The 22,559-nt window shown below is 37.3% G+C and overlaps 1 protein-coding gene across 1 annotated transcript in view; it reads left to right on the forward strand.

Moving 5' to 3' along the window:
• Positions 1-22,559, forward strand: part of LOC144049361 (transmembrane protein 132C) — a 134,413-nt gene that overhangs the window by 89,935 nt on the left and 21,919 nt on the right. Inside the window, exon 5 of the mRNA XM_077562228.1 lies at positions 20,025-20,168. Within this exon, the coding sequence (XP_077418354.1) occupies positions 20,025-20,168 (144 nt within the window). The remainder of the gene's footprint in view (positions 1-20,024; positions 20,169-22,559) is intronic.

A 22,559-nucleotide genomic window follows, 5' to 3' on the forward strand; every position in this document is an offset into this window, starting at 1 on the left:
CTTGCTGCTTAAAAAGAGGGGGGGGGGGGTTGCAAACAGCCACAATTATTTGAAATAATTTCCAGCAATGGCTCAGATTTTCTGCTCAAGGAGAAACGGCTACACCTTTCATAAAGTATATATTTAACTAGCTTTAGGGGACCATTGTACAAGGACATAGACACAGAAGTAATTCCACTATTGAATCTGTAAAATAAATTCCTTGAATGATAGCGTACTCCATGTCTCAAATATATAGTCATCAATCAATACCAACACTGTCTGCTTTTTCACTCTTATTATTCTCCTCATTCTACATTGAGGAGGGATTTTATGGCTTACTATAAATCATGCAGTTTTTTTTTTCTTTTTATCATTGTGGCACAATCCGTCTTAGTTATCTGATATTACAAACCATTTGCTAAACCTGGCTAAATCAATTAGGGAAAGGATAATCTGGGAGCAGATCTCCAATATGAGGAATAGTGCTTCCTGTGTATTATAACAGATGATGTACAGAAGGATTTTATATTCCCTGTGCCTACTTTAATTTGGGTCCAGGTGCTTGTTATCACCTCCAATATTGGCACCGGTGCGGCTGTTTTCGATCCATATCCATGGCTGGATTCTGTAAATTTTCCAGTAAAATGTGGCACAGAACTATACTGCAGCTAATCCCAGCTCTTGTCATGTTGTAAATATTGGAAAAAAGTAGTAATATCTTTTTATTTTACAGTTTCTAATAGTAATAAAAAAAAGTCCATTAAACGTTTGACTTAACTGGTCATGGTCTGTACTCTGAATTCAGAGAGAATTCTGAAGGCAAGACACTCTTTATAAGAAAATGCTGTGCTAATGATGTGATTAGAGACACACTCAAGTCTCATCAGGGCTGCGCATTTCCACGTGGCATGTAACCTGACACAAAATGCCACCACCTCTGTGAATAACAATAACAGCAGGAGATCTCACAAACATCTCACCAAGGTCTTCTAATTTGCCATTGCAGAGAATACACAGTATATACTAGGGATGTTCGATAGCAATTTTTTCAGACCGATACCAGTACAAGTAGTTAAACTCGAGTATTCAACCGATACCACTTGTAAATAACATTTCTTAAAAAAAAACAATGAGAGAATATTTTAAAGAATACCTACTGTATATCCCAAATATAGCAATTTCATCAGGCCCTATTACGGTGTATGCAGGTAGTTCTGTTGAGAATAATAGCAGTATGGCTAAAAAGATTAGTACAGTTCAACCTCCTTTTAATTTTTATACACACATATTTGGAACATATTTAGTGAAATGAAATGTGTATCTAATTTATATCTTTTGACAAAATGCCACATAATGATTAGTAGGCAACACAGTGGTGTCGGCATTTGACCTTTGCAACCCTAACTAATCCAAAAAATGTCATGCATTTCTTGCCTGTGAATAACTGAAGTAATATTTTGTTGCCTCATCACCGCATGTGAGAGCAGCTTCACATCTGTGTTGCATGGAGACAACAAACTTCTGGCACTTGAACCTGCTCTTTTGCAAACTGTTTTTATTGGCTCTCTGCCAGGTGGATTTGTAAAACAAACTTGTAAAACCAACCATCTGGCTTGTTGGCGATATGAAAATGCTCATTATGTTGGCACTATAAAGTCATAAACATCTGGACCCAGGACAAGTTGTAAAGATTCAAAGGACCCAATACTCTCTTTTCACATGAGCTGGTGGCACAAAAGCTGTAGGGCATAAAGATAAATAGTATAGAATCTTCTACAGAACTGTGTAAACATGCTTTCTTCTGTCAATTTTAATTTCAATTTGCCAAAACGTCTGTTGTCTGATCCCCGGAAACAGGTAATTTGGGGATAGGGAGTTATGTATTGAATATGATTATTACAAATTGTTATATATGTACTGTGAAGAAAAAATAATTAGATTTAATGTAACTTATATCCTACAAGATTTTGCAAGTCCTTTATAGAGTATAAAGCAGAGGCGGTCAATCTCGGTCCTCGAGGGCCGGACTCCTGCAGGCTTTAGAGGTTTCTCACTTCCAACACAAGCTGATTCCAATCAACAGGATCGTTATCAGGCTTATGCAGAGCTTGCTGATGAGCTGATCATATATCAGCTGTGTTGGAGAAGGGCAACATGCAAAACCTGCAGGACTCTGGCCCTCGATGCCCACCTCTGGTATAAAGGTAAAAAAAAATATTACTGAATACTAGGGCTGAGACAAAATATCGTTTGGCAATATATCGCGATCCTTTTCTGCCCGATCCGCAGTATCGATCCATTACGCAAGAATCGATACTTTTCAACATTGCCGTGCAGCGTGTGCACCGCCGACCAACTGCTCCCTCCGGCTGCATTACAAGTAACCAGTCATATGTTAATCTTCCAAGCCGGTAGGAGGCAGCACGAATATGTGCAATATGAATTCACGTATAATGGAACGTATGGCGTTCCACAGGGTTCAATTCTGGGGCCTTTTTTCATTGTATCCGCTGCTATATGTTTTAATGCTGTATATCCGCAAATAGTGGATTAGTGACCAAGTGTGTCATCCACTAGAAATAAATGCCTTTTTTCCCGTCAGAAATTACAGGTGCATAATGATTTTTTTTTTTTACCCTCAAATCTGACCCATTCCATATCCCCAAGATGTGCACTGCAATGCAACATTTCCATTTAATTTTACTTCTCCATATGGCTGCACACTTTCTCCAAGGGTTTCTTTTGACACTTGAACTTCCCAAGGTGCACAGTATCTGCATCTACTCCAGAGTACTTAACACACAACACAACTACTTCAACATGCAGACACATTCAGAACTCATTAACTCTCTCTGTCTCCTCCTGTCCCCTTTTGTCCCTCCTCTGTCCCTCACTCCTACTCACGCACACACACACATACACGGCATTAGACTTGTGCAATCTGCATGCAGCAAAATGAGAGAGGCACACAAGCGAAAAAAGGGAAGACGGAATTAGATTACTTGGGATCACTGTGGCATGAAAGGCCCTCGGATAACTCCCCCCCACACACACACACTGCTACGCTCCTCGCTGAAAGGAAGTTAATGTAAGAGCAGTCGTCAAACCTCTCACACACACGCGTCTGCCTCCACCATCACCACCTTCTACCCACTGAAGGGAGAACAAGAGAAATTGGAATAGAAAACAGATCTCTGCACAGATATGTGAAGTAATTGGAACAGAGTGAAGGTAGGCAGTAGAGAGATGGTGTATGAAATGTGATTGGCCAGTGCATGTAATCATCAAATATTTATGCTGAAACATGTTTGTTACACATTAGTGCAAATACAGGAACTCGGATACTACTCAGTAGAGGGGCGACCTCCCCCAAGATTGAATTATTAACAAATTATACAAATGTTGAGTACATGTTGAGTATTTGGTAGAAAGCAGCTGTTTAAGCAATCAGAAGCAATCTGACAAAAACGAGGCAATTGATGGAAATGATTGGCCTACACTGTTAGGAACCCACACACAAACTCAAATTTGAACTTTCATCATACAAAAATCTTTAAATTCCGGTAAACCACAGAGAGCTTTTAGCAACACTGCTAAATTTGAATGATTAAAAAAAAAAATCATAAAAAATCTAATTGCCGTGACAATGAGGCACTCTAAAGCAGCCACAGCAGCATGAAGCTCTGTCCACACATTTGTTCTGACATCAGATGAAAATGCTTTTTCAGGGCATAGCGAACAAGCTAACTGCAACGTCACAATAGTGCCGGATAACCGAAAAGTTCGTCTTTATTAGGAGAGGGACTATTAGAAAGTTTCTCCGGGTACTCCCGGTTTCTTCCCACATTCCAAAGACATGCATGTCAGGTTAATTGAACACTCCAAGTTGTCCATAGGTGTGTTTGTGAGTGTGGATGGTTGTTTGTCTCTGTGTGCCCTGCGATTGGCTGGCAACCGGTTCAGGGTGTAGCCCGCTGGGATAGGCTCCAGCACCCTCCGCGACCCTTGTGAGGACAAGCGGTTAAGAAGATGGACGGATATATATTTCGAACCTAGGATCAAACAGAAATGAGAAAATATGTTCTTCTATTCCCATTTCATCTGAGCGCGCAAGGTTCTATGGGACGTTTTGTTGTTGTTGCATAACCTTACAAACAAACGTCAATCAAGTCAGTAACTCTTTCCCTTGCAATTTCATGCTGGCAGAAATGAAAGCACAGAACCATTGCACTTTTAAATCCTTTAGTAATTTCAAAGATTCCAGATCACCTCAAGTCTGTAGATTCATTGTGGCAAGCTTTAAATATTGATTAGGTATCCAGAAACAACAGAGAACTACTGCTATTGACATCCTGCCAGGGTCCGCTCTCAACACCTCAAAGGAACTCCAGCTTGATCTTCAATTGTTTTCACTTCTAGTTTCGACCAGGAAAATCATCTTACTTTTTCAATGTAGGCAACGCTGCAGTCATTCTTCAGTAATGTCATTGACTTTATATTGCACATCACATGTGAGGTAATTATAAAACATACTCTTCATCTAATCCCCAAACATTGTTTTTGAGGGGGGTGAAGTGGAACAATAATGTCACAATTACTGAGGTTGGCAGTGGAAAAAGGATATAGAGTAAAGAAAGGACCACTTGAGCACTCATAGATGAAGGACTTGGAAGATTGCTGGTGTTACCAGAGCTAGTGGGGACGGAGAAACAAAAGATTGTTCAATCTTTTTTAATCAAGTTGAGAGCTGAGACTTCACAAAGCTCGCTGAAGGCATCTGTTGACAAAACACTTCTCTGATTTCGTTCTAGAAGGTCCTTTTATCCGTGATTAGCACTAATTAGTCCAATAAGATAGACAGACGTTTTGTCGTAATGAAAAAGCTGCTGTAATTAAATCATGGTTTTGACCTGGAATAATCTTGTCAAATGAAGAAAAGATTCATGACTGACTGTGTCTCTAAAGACGGTAACACAATAAAACTGATGACTACCGCTAATATGAGGCTTATTTGGAGGTTCCATAGAATTTATGTTATACTTTGTCTTTAATTCACGATGGCTCATAAATTTGTGCAACCTTGCTGGAATTGATTGCTTGACCAACATAGTTGATTGCAATTCAACCACCAAGTGACACCTCTGGGAGAGCAGCAGCACTGTTTTGAAAAATGAACTTTAAAGAGTGTCTCCTGTGTGGTGTCAGAAATCAACCATATATGTGTATACGTATATAGCAAATTTGTGAAAAAAAATTAGTGCAAATTTGTTACTTTATAAATTGGCAAATTTGCGAGGAAAAACTCAGAAACGTACGAGAAATACACGTAGCGTAGCGATAGACTAATGTGAATGTGGGACACTGTTTATAAAATGAAAAGGGACAATGGAGACGGATTCATTCTTAATTTAAACTTTACTTGTCATACACGGCAGCTAGAGCGACAACCTGATCCCCTATTATCTGATTAACACGAATCAATCAGAAGCTAGCATACTTACATACTAGGTAAATGCAAGTGAATGACGGAGATCAGCAGATTTGACACATCAACTTAGCTACTTGTACAAAAAAATACCAAAATATATGAATGTGTAAATAATAATTTTGGAAACATAAATGTACAAGCAAATATACATTTTAACATATTAACTTAAATGCTTAATCCTCAGGATGTGGACCTTCGCAAAGCGCCTTTGTTGCTCGCCGTACCCAACGTTTCAAAGAGCAAATACTTCACATCATATGGTTAGTCTCTGCTAAAGCAATTTCTATTTCCTTATTTGAAAACCCGAACGAAAAGTATTGGCACAAATATCCGAGTACGCTATGTGTGTTTCTCATAAATTTTGGAGTTTTTTTCCTTGCAAATCTGCCACTTTATAAAGTGACAAATTTGCGACATTATAAAGTGGCAAATTTGCGTACACATCCTCCGAAGTTTTTTTTTTTTTTTTTATCTTGTATGCACGTCTTGCCTTCGTTTAATCTGCTCTCTTTAATTATGCCCTATTTTATGCCATTTTCTTGTCCTTACAAAGAAACATTCAATTTACAGATGACTCGCCCCCCCTGCTCACCTTTCGCCCCCATGTGTTGCTGCATTTCATTATACTTGAAGGAGCTGTGTTTTTTTAGGTCATCTCGAGATGAATCTTAAAGGCAGTAATTGGATGTCTGAGCGGATTCCTCTGCACAGTAGGAGGCTGCTCCATTATCTTTTGCCATTGTAGAGTAACACACTCTTGTCCAGCCTGCCCTCATCATCATTACCCATGCTGTGGATGTGTGATGATGGAGAGGGAGCAGGGGGACAAGACATTCATCATATCTGGACACATCCGTCTTCCTGTTCCAGCCCGGGCACCAAACTGTGCTCTCTGGCTCACGCTGCGCATGCATGGAGATGAGGACGAGTGAAAGCAGCCGTTGGTGTTCACATGCGGCTTCCAATGCATCCTTAAACAAGACATCATGACTGCGGTCACTACTGCATTCCCATGGTAAAGTCATCGATCAACACCCGCCGACGAAATGTCTCATTTGATTCCAGGATTCCATTCACTCTGCGGTGCACATCTTGTCTACACAGGAGAGTGAACGCATGAAAGCTATTTGTCAAAAACATCGGCAGATATACAAACAAGCATCTATATGATAATCCAGAAGACATGTAGCATATAAAACAACAATGACATACTTTGTGCAATGTTTTTTCGCAGTATACACCACTGCGCATCTTACCTGTCAGGTTTATAATCTTTACGGTCCATTAGTGGCTTGCACATGCTGTTTCAGACTCACAGTGTTACTACAATGCAATTCAATACTTGTCTGATGGATAAACTTCAAGTGGGATTTTCAGCGGAATTCCTGCAGTCAAGATTAGAGGGTGATTATGAAGTGTTAGGCTGTATTCATTCATAAGTGGTGTAGTAATGTAATGTAACAGAAGCACTCACTTGAACAGGGTCCCACATTCCATGTAAGGGATGTTCAATAACACTTTTTACAGTCCGATAACTCTTGAGTAGTCACTGATGCTGATGCCAAGTACCGATACCACTAGTAATTTTGACAACATTTCCACAAAAAACAATGACATATACCCCAATATAGCATTTTTCTTTAACATTGCATGAAAATAATGCATTTTTTTTCCTTCTAATTTCGAGTTCCTGATATTGCTATCGGCCTTTGTCATGTGTACATTGAAATAAGGTCAAGTATTGGCCCGATACTGATACCTAGTATTGGAACTTTCTTCTTCTTCTTCTTCTCTAGAAGTTTTCTTCTTCCCACTCCCTTTCAGGCAGCATGTACTTTTCTTTACAGTTTTGTTACCAATGTCAATTAGAATGTGTTGCCTGAGTTAAATACAAAAATGAAAATGAAATGAAATAAACTCACCCATCCTATACTTAAACCAGTCAACCTCATCCTTTTGTCTTCCTGTTGTTGCTTGAGACTGAACAGCATAATAATTGAAAAAATGAGTGTGTCTACACCCAATTTCTTTAACCTAAAAAAGTAGATTGCAAATATGCGTATTTGCACTGTGAACTACAAGGGCACAGAAGCCAACATGTTTTTGTTTTTTGTTTTTTTTGTTAGTGCAAAAGTGAATCTATGGATTTATGTTTTAAATTACACCCACAAACCCTGTTTGGCATTTGATTGCAGGATTCACTCAATTGGTTCTGCTGCTCCAGTTGCAATCATTGACAGCAAATAATTATTAGTCAACATCCCATACTTCAAAATTACATGTTTACATTTCAACAATTTACAGAAAAAAGCTCAGTTGTGTACCCGTAGGAAAGCCTTTTTAGTAATCATCTCTCAATGGTGTTGTTTTGCCAATTTAGTCGATTTTCTGTTCTTTCACCTTTTGAGAAATGTTTGGACTGAAGGACAAAAAACAGGTACGAAGAATGCTGGTGTTGATAAAAACACATTCTACCACATATCTGATTCCCTGCTGCTAACAGACCACTTGTGTTCACGCTGATGTATGCCCAGGCTCGCTGAGCTTTGGGAAGAAGTGCCTATTTCTTGGTGGTAATGGACTCTAAAGTGAGGCCGACCTTTGTGCCCACTCAGAGAGGTCTATGTCCTGAGGGCAGATAAGCCAAGCTAAATCAAGCTAAACTGGCAGTATAGATCTCGATCAGAGCCGGGTGAAGAAATCCGACCAGGGATCAGGAGGTCGTAACCCAGAAGCGTGCTTGGCTATTGGTGAAGAACTCTTTTTCGATCGACCGAGCGAAATAGTTAGTGGGCTGGAAATGAGCAAGAATTGTGTGAGAATAGTTGTTTTCCGGCATCTGGGCCCAGGCTCGATGGGCAAATCAGCAGGAGCACCACTGAGGCATCACTGTACCATTGTCAGCATCAGCCAAAGCTCCAGGCACCTCCCTCCCCCGAGCCCCCGCAGCGCTCTCACTCATGAGGTGAGGCGAGAAATGTCCGTGTCCCTGGTGCCTGACCTTGATTCCGCCTCAGATAAACCCCCCCGTTGTTGACATTCACAAGGGTCTCTCACTCCTGACACGTTGATCCACGTGCATTACAGGTATGGAATTCATGAGAATTGCAGGGGATTTGTCCTATAAACTTACGATGTACTCCTTCCAATTGAACTTATGTTTTATTCACATGCTCATTTTCACAGCATGAGGTGCAATTCATTGCCACTGGGATCAAGAGAGTGGCATCCTACTGCCTCCGCACCAACCCGCACTCAATTCTACAAACTATCTTTTTGAGACACTAACTCCCTCCATGCACGTTTATGCTGTATATTCACCGCTAGTTTGCAAACACTGCATAAAAATAGGGGAAATCAACAAGCTTTTTTAATGTACACAGACTACAAAGTAGAGCGGAATTAATAATTGCGGGTGCATTTGTCATGTCAGCAAGGTGTCACTATGATGCTTCTCTGCAAAGTTTACCCATAAATCATGTCCCTCAAAACTCATTTACATTGGAGAGCAGTTTGGTGTGACTGAACCATCAATACCGTCCATGAAATGTCAATATTCAAAAACTCACTGATGCTGAGAGCATTCCAGAAACACATTTTATTTTGAAGTGAAAGCAGAACTTGCATGAATTTCAAGTTCACCAATGAATCTAATAAGCCCTAGATTCCACTCACAATGCATTTTCTTATTTTCAACAAACTTTTTATTTTTTGACCTGTTGCTCAGAAATGTCACTGAAATGATTACATTCACTCAGCTGAATCAACCTAGTGACAATAAAATATTAAGTGTGTAGTATAAAGTGTATAACGTAGTGGAAAAGATGAATGAATGAAGATATTTCAGCTCTAAGTTTATAGGTAAGAAAACGATAGCTACGCATACAGTAGACAGAAAAGACAGTTTTCTGATGACAGTATTTTATTTATTTAAAAAAATAAAATAAATTTGGTTATCTCACAAAGACAACGCAAGTACATACAAAATTGAGTTTCCAAATCATGTTTAAAAAAAATTCAAACCTATCTTAAAAATCATTTGCATGAAAATGTATTTCATTTCAAAAGAACAAAAATACAACCAAGGAACAGGGAGAAATGAAAAGACTAAATCAAGAAAGGTCAAAAGCACTAGGAAAAGGCTCAAAGTGACTTGACCGAGACGCAATGAACCAACAATGACGGAGAGAAACCAGTGAACGAAATAAAAGGAAACTGATGAGACAAGGACAAGACATGAATGACTGAGGAAGCTAATTGGAAGACACAAAAGACCAACGGCAACAGGCGGACACAAAAGCTTAGAGAGAGACTTGAAAAAGGGACACGGGGAGAAAATTCTAAAACTGGATATAATCTAGACCAAATCAGCAAAAACACAGATCATGACACACTAGATGTGCCTGATACAACCAGATTTGTTGAATCAAGAAATCACTTAAATAGTACCTGTCAGATAAATTGAAGGATCTAACAAAACAAACCTTTTATGCTACGATCAAAAGGAAAGAACAAGAAAGAATTTGAAATCTATCAGTCTGGAAAAGGATACAAAGTTGTTTCTGAGGCTTTGGGACCTTGCGATACTGAATACAGTAATATGGGGTAAAGTCTCACGCCATGAACATTGCAATTTACATTTGAAAATATATTATTAACTCATTCACTGCCATTGACGGCTATAAACGTCAAAAATGTATTTGAACTATTTCATTTCGTTAAAAAAAAATTCCTACTTACCCACAACCTAGATTTATTGTACATTTAGAACAGATATGCAATTTGTGATTAATCATGAGTTAACTAGTGAAGTCATGCGATTAATTACGTTTACAATTTTAATTGCCTGACGCCCCAAGTTTTTATTAATCTTTTTTTTTGTATTCATTCACTGCCATTGACGGCTATAAACGTCAATAATTCATTTGAACTGTTTCTATGTATCAGTATGAAAACCTAGAATGAGTTTTTATTGTACATTTAGAACAGATATAACATTTGTGATTAATCGTGAGTTAACTAGTGAAGTCATGCGATTATTTACAATTAAAAATTGTTAATTGTTTGTCGCCGCTAATTTTTAATAATCTTTTTTTTATATAATGAATTTATGGCAGTGAATTAAATAACACGTAATCACAAGCTGCAATCCGAAGAAATACAATTATTGACTATAATGCTGGTAATATCTAATTATAATAACAATCAACAATTCTGAAACAAAAGGAAAAATACCCCCAGGGTGTTGTGATGACATCAGAGAAAGCTGATGAAACGCTTCGTGCTATGATCTTCTGGCAATGACTTTGCATAATTGTTCTGGGGTGGGGGTAATTAAGGGGACTGATTTGTGTTAAGAATGGTTCGCCGATCCTGAATGAGAAACATTCATTTCAATCTTGGCGATGATATGTGTTGACAAATGAGCAGACATTCAAACTTTATGATGACGTTAAAATGAAAGACACAACTTTTGAGTGACTGAATGTACATGCGGCTTGACACACCAGTTCATCTCACTCCCATTCTCAAAATAATATGGTTAGCCTTTAAGGTGAACTACGATGGGAAATTAGGCAACCTTTCGGCGATGTCCCTTTCTTGCTTGAGACACTCACCATAGTGAACCTTGACACACCTGCTAATTTAGAGCTGCCAGTTCTTCCTGTTCATGTGATGATCATCTTGATGCCTCATTAGCTCTCCTCTTCTGGTGCTACTTTCTGAAACCGACCATTGTCTGGCCATGTACTAAGTTAATCTTCTCCTTACCTTGCTCAGCAGTAATGAGCAGCTCGGGTCTCTTTAGTGGCATGTACCTCAGACAGGGCACTGTCCGCTACTGAATAGCAGGTTAAGCTGTTTTATAAGGCAGCCCGGTCTATTTGTGAGCCATATGCTGACTGCAGCCACTTAGATCCTAGGAGCTGAAAACGGGTTTATCCTTGGAGGAGCACCAATCGGAAGAAATGGGAATACTGTGGAGCAAAGAGAGAGACTCATTAATAGGCAACATGTTGGCTTCTTTGCAAGCACGACTACTTCAATGTGCTGTCATGCAGTGATGTATCACTCCGCATGGGGCTTCCATGTTCTTTATTCCCACTCTCTTCCATGTGTCTTACTTCTGACCAATTAAACACTCACTGGAATAAGGAAGTAGAGGTTTCACGTTGTGCATGAGGAGGAAAACTGATGGAAGGTCATCTTAAAAGCGCTGGGACACGGTCTGATTTGTGTTTAATGTCCAAAGCTCATAAGCAGATCTCCTCCAGCCCCATTTTACTGTCCTTTTGCTTCTCTATTTTATAATTTATCATCAAGGGATGGGGCTGTTGATCAGAAGTGAAAATATTTCATTTATTGCCCGTTAGCCAAACATTTGTCATATTTTATTTGATATCATTTGTTCTTGAAAGGACATGAAAAATGATAAAATGCCATCAAGGGTTGTGAAGTATGTATAACAGATTTATGGTACAGATGTGGCCCCTTGCTCACAGGTGTATATTATCTCATTATTTAAATACATCTTCAACAATTGAATGCCTTCTTAACTCATTCACTGCCATTGACGGCTATAGATGTTAAAAGTTCATTTGAACTATTTCATTTAGTTTCACATTTTTTTTCTACTTTTGTTAACAAGAGTATGAAAACCTAGATTTTTTTATTGTACATTTAGAACAGATATAAAATTTGTGATTAATCGTGAGTTAACTATTGAAGTCATGCGATTAATTACAATAAAAAATCTAATTGCCTGATGGCCCTAATTTTTAATAATCATTTCTTCTTTTTTTAATTTAATTTAATTAATTTAACAATTAAATTTTTTTATTGTAATCATTCAGATGACTTCATTAGTTAACTCACGATTAATCAAACAATTTATATCTGTTCTAAATGTACAATAAAAAAATCTAGGTTTTCATACTCTTGTTAACAAAAGTGGGGAAAAAATGTTAAACTAATAGAAATAGTTCAAATGAATTTTAGGCGTTTATAGATGGCGATGGCAGTGAATGAGTTAAGGATAAAGCGGGAAAAGTTGGCTGTTCTGATATCTATAGACCAATAGCCCTTGCCAGCGTCTTGTCTAAAGTTTTTGAGAGCATCTTGCTGGACAGAATTGTAGAGATTATTGCCTCTACCGATCATCAATTTGGTTTCAAAGCTAAGCATGGCACAGACATTCATTAAAAAGAAATTGTAAACACGTATAGAGATAAGAATTCCTCAGTTTTAATGAGTTTTATTGATGCCTTAAAGGCTTTTGACCGGGTTAATCATTTTTTTATTGTTTGCCAAAGTGAGTAGTAGAGGTGTTCCTAAATGTATTGTGAAAATTGGCCTGAACACCTGTAACACTGGGTGATCATGATCTGCAGAACAAAGGATGACAAAGATCTAATGTTTCCTGCATTTAAATTGGCGGGCAATAATTTGAGATGCATGACCAAAAATAAGTACCTTGGCCATCAGTTTGCACCGCACGTTTGGTGCATGTACAGACAGCGTGACGGTAGCACACCACCCCACTCTATACTGCACATTCGTGGTCACATTACACCAAAAACAAGCCTGCAAAAACTTCAGGTAACTTATAATGATGCTTTTAGAATTCTGTTAAGGAGATCATGTTGGTGTAGCGCCAGCGATATGTTTGCGGCTGGCTGCAGGCGTTAACACTGCAAGCCATGTTGAGAAATATTATGTATGAATTTATATGACGGCTAAACAAATCAGAGAATCCCATAATCATGGCTTTGACTCGCATCGAGTTGAGCCCTACACAGTATTTGTCCAAGTTTTGGAAGCATTGGTATGTTAATCTCCTCTGAGGTCTTATGATTTTTTAAATTTGTGTGTGGAAGTGGTCGCCACTAATTACACTGTAAATATATGTTGTGAATGGTTTGTTTATGTGTCTCTTATATCTTTTTTATGTAACGTTTATTTATTTTATTTAATTTTTTACCTGGACTTTTTTTGAGTCTGTACTAAAGTTTTCAATGAAGGAGTCTCATGCAACACTGGCAGGTAATAAATTCATTCCTGATATAATGATTGCTGTGGCTCAGCTGTGGTTAAGAAAGTAGGCTAGCACTAAATTCCAATCCTTTTAGATAACAGAGACTTTGTATTTTTATATAAATATGAGAAAAAATACTAGTAGAAATTAATATTTGTTTACATATTTATTTTAATTTTTTAAATAAAATATTATTTCAATTAATTTATTTAGATTTTAAAAAATAATAAATATTCAAAAATGTTTTGAGTCCATTTTTGAATTTTCAGAAAAAGAGATGAAAGGTATGAAAAAGTTGGGGAGAAAAAAAATACAAATGTCCAAAAAGTGACAATAAAATATCCAAAAAGGAAGAGGAAAAGCAGAAAATTTCCTTAAAATGTCCATGAAAATGCCACATAATTCAAAAACAAATGAAGAAATCCTGAAATGTGCCATAAAATGTAGACAAAATTGCGAAAAAGTCAGAAAATTTATATGAAAAAAAAAACAGAAAATAAAATGTTTAAAAGTACATCTGAAATGTCGAAAAACAAAAGAAGAAACCCCGAAAATTACATAAAATGTCCACAAATTGCCAAAAAAGTCAGAAAAAAGTAAAAAATAAATAAAAATAAAAAAAGCCTTAAAATGTCAAAAAAAAGAAAGGAAAAAGGCAGAAAATTAGCATATGTCCGTAAAATTGCCAAAAACGGTGGACGTTTGAGAAAAAGGCAGAAAAGTTTACAAATGTGTTAAAATATGAAAAATTACCCCCCCCCCCCAAAAAAAAAGGAATCTTAAATGTAGTGGACGCTGCATATTTTTCTGTTATGATGCAGCTCTAACTAGCTCTTGGGCCCTCAGTACATTAGACTAACATAAACACACTTTTTCGCTCATCACAATCTTCAAATGTTTTGCGGCTCCAGACAGATTTTTTGTTATTCATTTGGCCTAAAATGGCTCTTCTGTTCTCCACTACAAACAGTGACTCATCAATACAACCAATCAGGAAAAAGGTTGCTTATCCCAATATAACTCACACATGTTTGAAATTAAAGGAAGTGTAGTGAATTTTGTGAAATATGCCGCTAAACTGTAGCTCTTTGAGTTTGTGATCGAATTCAGCAAGCCCGTCCGCGAGGTCATAGCTCTAGCACAAGTTCTAATCCAAGTTCTGGCTCTGCCATGTTTGCTCATTTATAGCAGATGAAACCAGGATGGCCAGGTCAGAGTGCAGCTGCATCACAACGGACGAGGAGAAGCTAATCACGACACCAGACTGGGCGGTGTTGCTATTTCTCATGCTGCCCATGTCACTCAGGCTGACACCATAAATCTCACTTATTTTCAGATCCAGCCGAGACACGGCAGAAATTACGGCCCAGAACACATTACCAGCAACCGCGGTGTGCTGAATGCTAAAAAAGAGATCCTTGATAAAGCAGACAGCCACTTCTCCCCAGATTACAAGACACAAAGACATCTCTAATACGGTGAGGTGCATTGGCTGGGATGAGCAGCACAAACAAGGAAGCGATGTGGAAAGTGTGCTTATACCTTAAAATACTCTAAATCTATGCAAATTCAAGTAGTACGGTTCGGGTCTGTTTGGAAAAAAAATTACATTTGCTAATGGCCAATTACTACTTTTTGGTATATCCATTGGGAAACAATAGTGTGTAGTGGGGTGGGGGGGGGGGGGGGTTAACACCAAGAGAATCATCATTTCCATGAAACAATGGGACTGAAATGGTGTGACACAAATCTCACCCCAAAAAAATAACAATAGTTTATGACAGTGAGCTATTCCGTGATGCAGTGCAGATGTAAACCATCATCTATTACTTAGTGAACTGTGCAACTTTGAACTCTAGTCTCGCAGTAAAATTATTTCCTTCACAGGCGTCAGTGTTATTGCATTTTCATTCAGAAAGCGCTGAATGGGAACCCCTGCCAACTCCACTCATTAGTGCCCATTTTTGCAGTTAATTGTGCTGCCCATGTCTTGGTGTGTGGCCCATTGATGCATCAGTGTGAGATCCCACCGAGGCTTATTAGTGCCCCGCTCTCAGCTTGCTCTCAGCCTGCTGGGTCATCTTCAGCCGCATTAATCTAACATTAGCCTCGGCTTTCACCACTTCTCAACCATTTACCAAATCATTTATAATAGACTACCCTCTGGAAATCCCGGCAGATGAAGAATTCATTTAAAGGAGAATTGACTCAAGGGAGCGTGAAAGGATGGGTATACAGTACATCCTTCCATGTCGTATTAGAACTTTCATGCTCTATGCTGTCTTCGTGCAATGAAAATCTCTTTGTGGTGTCTTTTGTTATAAATTTGTACCTATTGCCTCAGTTAATGGTATTCTCAGTCAAATGCAAAATAGATTCTATCAAATTGATGATTTAGGGCTTTGGTTGCTCAGTGGCAGACAAGTGTAAAATGTTAAAGCATTATATACACAAAAGAAAGTTATGTTTATTTTAGGGGTCAGGCAATAATTAAAAAAAAATCATAATTAATCACATGACTTCAAAAGTTAACTCGCGATTAATCACAAATGTTATATTTGTTCTAAATGTACAATAAAATGTACAATAAAATATAAAAATGAGTGTGATATTGATTTGTGTTTAGATAATTTTTCTGCCACTAGATGGCATAATTGCATTTGTAAGACATTGGTGACAGCTCAGTGCATTTTTCTTTTCATATTAAGAGCTATCCATGAAGTAACTTGTGAAATTATGCACCTTTTTAAAATTGTAAAACACAATTTGACCCCAGTCTCCACAAATATATGCATTATTATTAAATGTATGACTGCTAAATTTTGACATGCAAAATATGTTGTGTTGCAACTGGAATTCCCTCAGTACAGGCTTTCCAAGTAAGGGGCGGCCATTAATTGTGCGTTAAGAAAATTACCCGTGTTAAAGGAACTTTAAATTAACTCAAAATTAACTTACTAATTTTGACACCCCTAGTTTATTTTTGTATCAATTTCTTATATCGAAGCCAGGCCAAATGTCCTTTTTTTTGGGGGGGGGGGGTGGTTAAGTGTCACAAAAAGCCAATGAAATAAAACAAATTACACACAGATTTACTCATTTGATGCTGACTAATATAAAATCTAGTAATGTGTACTGATGTGTTGATGTTATAATTTCACTGTCCAAAACTTGTATGACATATTTGTTTTTACTCAACTTTATTTGAAACATTTAAAATGACAATAAAACAAAAGAGCATAATGTCCCAATTGTGTCAAAAACAAATAACAAACAGAGACATTTAAGTTATTCCACAAAACAAGGATAAAATTTTACTGTTTTCGTTCTCCATAAATAATAGTAATGACTTACAAACAAATGTATTTACAAAAGAAAAGACTGTTACTGTTCGAAATGAAATTGGATGAAGCAACTGCTTATCTAATCCTATCCTGATTTTACCTCACTTATTACTTTAACTCATTATTCATAAATGCCTTAACAAAAATTGTACTTTCAACCACTTTTTTTATTTTTATTCCTCCCTAGTATATTTTGCAAAAATGAAATTTTTATACAATTTCTTAAATTGACAAATATTTGTACTACTTTTAATGTTTCCCTCAAGACCATTCCAGAAAACCACTCCACAGATCGAAATCCACATACGTTTTGTGAGTTTTGTGCGAGCACAATGTTGTTTACATTTCATTTCCCCTCTCAAATAATAACCCCCCTTTCTATGTGTAAATATTTTTTGCATCTTGCCGGGCAGCATTATATTATTTGCCCAATACATTATTTGTCCAGTTTTAAAATCTGCCAGATCCCTAAGCTTTAGTGTGCGGAATTTAAAAAAATAAAATAAAATTCGGCGTGTTATGGCTTTTTTTTTTGCAGTGTGCATAATGATGGTATTGTGGTTTTGTAGGAATTACCCCAAACTTCTACACAGTAATTCATATATGGTAATATTAATGAACAATACAAAATATATGTCACAAAATGTGTCTGGTCTTTCCCAACAATCCAAAATGTTTTATATGGGCTTTGCAGACCCAGAAATTTGTTTTCATAAACCTGTTCAATTTGAATGTTATTAATCTTCAGTATTATTTGTGTATTCATTTTACAGTTTCCAAACAACATCAGTTTGGTTTTATTCAGATCTAGTGAAAGTTTGTTTGAATCAAACCATGTTTTAAGTTGATTTAATTATTTGGTGACCATCTCCACAAGCTGCTGCAGGTTGTCCCCAGAACAGAAAATGTTTGTGTCATTTGAAAATAGCACAAACTTTAAGATTTTCGAAACCTTACAAATGTCATTTATGAACATAATAAACAATTTTGGTCCCAAAACCAACCTTTGTGGGACTCCACAAGTAATACCCAGTTGCACAAATTGATTCCTATTAGATAATCTGTCAACCAGTTGAGTGTTAACTTCTCTAATTCCATATTTCTCAAGTTTCCCAACTAGTACATGAAGATCTATAGTGTCAAATGTTTTTTTTTTTTAATCTACAAATACTCCTACTGCATATATTTTTGGGTCCAGATTCCTGAAAATTGTATGTGAACCCAAAATAGTAAGAGCTTTGTGTTTAAAATGTTTCACTGTGATTGTCAATGTCAACATATTTGATTTTTATTGTGCACGAAGATTCTCAATCGAAAAGAAGAGTGCCGGAAACTCCTCAGAAAAGAGCAAAAACAGTACAATCTGTCAATTTAAGAGCATCCTGAAAGCATTACTCCATTAGAGACGTGTTCCAGGTTGTCTGTTGGTAGCATTCTTTCAGGTCAGACATTACCGTGCTTCCGAGAATTATATAGCCGGCCACTTAATTGAGGAGTAATTTCTCTGAGACTGAATCGGTGTTCAGTGGGTGACTGCAAAGAGCAAATGTTACCACAAACATAACTTAATGGGCCCTCATTATCTTCTGTGACAACCCCAGTGTGCAAATGTGGGCATGGGTGATTAAAGGTTAAGATTTGTGTTCAGAATGATGAGGCAGAGCTGACAGTGTTTAAAGAACTGATGCTGTCATTTGTGCTTTTTAGAAACCCCAATTAAAACTGATAGGCTCAGTATTCTCTCCTTATTTGCATCAGATTCTTTGCATTGCTTCTCATCAAATTCTCTGTGTTGCCATAAGTCATTTTGAGATTTGCAGCACTTAACAATAACAAGTCCAGCTTTGTGATAGCAACCTAGTCACAGGGACAAAACACTGTGAGGCCCCTGGGTCTTGAAGAAGATGGATGCTTTAGGGTATTAGTCTGCCCGGAAGCAGAATGATCACTCAGAAGGCCTGTGAGAAAAGAGGCGTCAATACATGGCAGAAGTGACACGCTCTTTGAATTCTCCAACTAGCATAGATGTGTATGTATGCGTGCACTCCTTTACCAGGTTTATTGTAACCGCGCTAATCTACTCGCGAAAAATGTCATATGAACTGCTACAAGTTAGAATATACAGTAAATTTTGGAATCAGATTTGATAGCAAAATGAGCATTGCTTCAATTGCACTTAGGCATACTGACTTGTGTAAAAAAAAAAATATATATATATATATTATAGGGTTTTTTTCACAGTGAACTAAAATAAGTCCTGTTTGATGATCTGGCAAAAATGTTGCTCTCTTACGACAATATTTTTTCCCACAAGAAAAGCAAAGTGGTTAAGGTCAAATGCGAACACGTGGTTAGGGTTTGGTTGTCGGTGGTCCTTCACAAGGCTACTGTTCAAGAAAGCTGTTTGAGCTTTTAATGATTCAGATTTGAAATTCAAGTAACACCCTATCACAGATAATCATTTAAGTTCACTAATAAATTATATAAGGAACAGTCTGTCGTAAAACTTGCTACATTTTATTCTTTATTCCCGTGTTACTCTTCGGTATATTACTTCCAGCCATCAAACTCTTGAGGTGTCATTGAAATTCTATAGGAATCTCATTCCAATAACGAAAAAATGTCTACATTCTCCCAATTAGTGCAATTCACAAAAAGATGCCCTTTAAAATGACGTCCTCTATAGAAATCATCTATTCAAGCTGGATCAAACCGCTTAACAGGAAACATTAACTGGCTTTATGACTCTATGAGTGATGTCTGAGTCAGTCACAGAAAATGTGCAAACAAAAAGACATGAATTATGTACTTGCTGCTAATTGAGTCAAATCTAAATTAAACGTTATCATCCAATCTATAATTATATTTACTTAGCATTCAAATTGCCACACTAACAATGTCTGTGAATTTACTGGCTGAGGTTATCGTAGCAGGTGGAAAACAAGTATTCATAATTATTGTCTTAAATATTAACGATGTATGCATAACTGTTCATATTCCTCGCTGAACCCCACAAATCTGAGCAATGCAGGTTAAAATAAAATGTAAAATATCAATAGAAGATTAATTAGAGCCTGATCTTGCCAGCTCTAAATTCTTGATACTGTTTGATTCCAGACCTGGCAAATGTGTTCCTATTACTGCATTAATTATGTTTTCTGTTTTGCCTCCATAGGATACTGAAATTTTAAACACAGCAGTCCTGACTGGGAAGACTGTTGCTGTCCCTGTGAAGGTGGTAACCGTCGGAATAGACGCTTCCGTTATTGATGTCTCTGAAGAAGTGCAGTGTCGCACCACAGATGAAGATGTGGTCAAGGTTAGTGACATGATACTCATCAATTCCATAATGAAATATAAGTTTTATTTTTCTGCTATAAAAAAAGATTTATGTGATTTTTACACCACCTTAGTGCCGCAAACATGATATACAAGTATATATTTAGTTTAGAAGATTGTTGTGTCAGATTTACGGGGCACAATAGTGATCCTCCTTAACTCTAGTTATTTTGTCATTTGAGTTTCTACATGTTCTGTCCTATATGTTTGATACAGTTTGTTTTCATCAAATGCCAGTTGTATAAAAAGTAGGGTGTCATCGCGATAAAAATTTGTAATCGTAAATAATCGCATGACTTCAATAGTTAACTTACTATTAATCACAAATTTATTATCTGTTCTAAATTTACAATAAAATGTAAAATAAAATATTTTTTCATACTCTTGTTAATATAAAGGTGGGAAAAAATTAAACTAATAGAAATATGGCTGCATCTTTTAGTCATTGAGAGTAATTTGTTAATAATTCATATGATTGAGTTAAAATTAATAAGATTGATGTAATTAGTGTGATATTGATTTGTGTTGAGGTCATTTTCTGCCACTAGATGGCATAATTGCATTTGTAGGATGTTGGTGACAGCAAAGTGTATTTTTCTTTTCATATTAAGAACTATCTTTTCTTTAACATTAAGTAAATTGTGAAATTATACACATTTTTTAAATTGTAAAATACAATTTGACCCCAGTCTCCACAAATATATGCATTCGTTTTAAATTTATTACTGATAAATTTTGATGCGGACGTGTCTGCCGCGTTACGACTGGAATTTCCGCAAATACAGGCTTTTCAAGTAAGGGGCAGTCAATAATCACGTGTTACATTTTTTTATTAATTAATTAATTCAAAATGAATGCACTAGTTTTGACACCCCTAGTAAAAAAAGACTTTCCTCTAATCAAATACAATTAACATAACAGAAGGGTCAGTAGTGTAGATTTGTGTGTATGTATGTATGACATTTACCAAAATTGTGGCATAGGCGCGACCCCAGCGATAAATATACCGTATAACATAAGCATACCGGATACTAACACATCTTACATTCAGTAATTTGTCACTATCAAACCCAGCTCAGTAAGTGTCAAAAACAAATGTATTCATTGTCTGACAAATACCAATGATAAACATTTGATATCAATATGTTGCAGATGCAATGATTTCTATGTTTAGCAATTCTGTCTAAATTCTTCTGAAAGTATAAAACAAACACCAGGAAAGCACATGAAAGAGTGTTTGATATTCATTCACGGCTGACAGCTTATTCCAGTCGTCTCGTATTTTTAGAGGGCCTCTCAAACCTGGGTCACAAGACTCAACAACACAACCCATCCCTGACAACGGAGGAAAGTTGAGCCTCGAATCAGCAACTTTGTTTCTGTAGATTCCCACAAACTCCTGAATAATCTATGCGAAACAGTGCCGGGGCTGTGTTTCTGGTGAGAGAAGTGGTTAAGAAGTTGCACAGCGGCATCTTGATGTGCCACCCTGCTGCGCAGAGAGCTCCTTCCACTTTAGTTTGGCTTTTTTTTAAACTGTCAGTCTCCAAATGGACAGCATGATGAGGCAGATCAAGTTCAAGTAATGCCCTTTAAAAAGCTATAACAGCACAAAGTCAAAAAAGAGGATATTTTGTCACTCGGATCCACTTCATCATGCCCAATATGGGAATTTGGATTGTTAAGGAGAGTTCCGCAGGGAAATTAAACTGTCGGCAAAGATGTTGCAAAGGAAAAAGTCGCAGCTCCGCCTGTGGGATCTTGGGTCAGAGCATTCATCCTGCATGCTCATTGCTCTCCGTGAATGGAAACACATAGTGACATTAAACCTGAATAATGAATCACTGTGCACATAAAATGACGCACTCACTTGTGGCCTTGTGATCGTAGTGAATTTGCAAAAGGAAAGGTCACCCAAGGTCACATTTTCGTTCATTTTAACCTCTGTAGAGTTTCGTCTTGCTTCCACAAATCTTGTCTGACGTGAAGATAATAATAATGCCCTGGCCTCATTATTTTGCACGAACAGTCCTCTTTCCAAATTTATAGTTTTGGCAGCTCAAGGACCGAGCGTATAAACTACTGCATCCAGCCTGCCCCCTCGCATAAACAGCCTTACATCGAAAAGACAAGTGTGGCGCTTCTGCTGAGTGCCCCAAAAGTCTCGTATTTTACATCATATCTTTACACTGTTTGTTTTCATTAGTATTTCATGCGGGGCAAGCAAAAGTTTAGTAATCTGTGGACAAAGCTGCACAGGTCATAACTGCATACATTGACAGTTTTTGATATAATGTAGGTGTTTAGCTTTTAACGTACATCTTCTAACAATGAACAGATCCCCACAGCACAAAGGAGGAACTTTTCACCT

The sequence above is a fragment of the Vanacampus margaritifer genome, chromosome 3 (genome assembly GCF_051991255.1).
Source record: "Vanacampus margaritifer isolate UIUO_Vmar chromosome 3, RoL_Vmar_1.0, whole genome shotgun sequence".
NCBI classification, from domain to species: Eukaryota; Metazoa; Chordata; class Actinopteri; order Syngnathiformes; family Syngnathidae; genus Vanacampus; species Vanacampus margaritifer.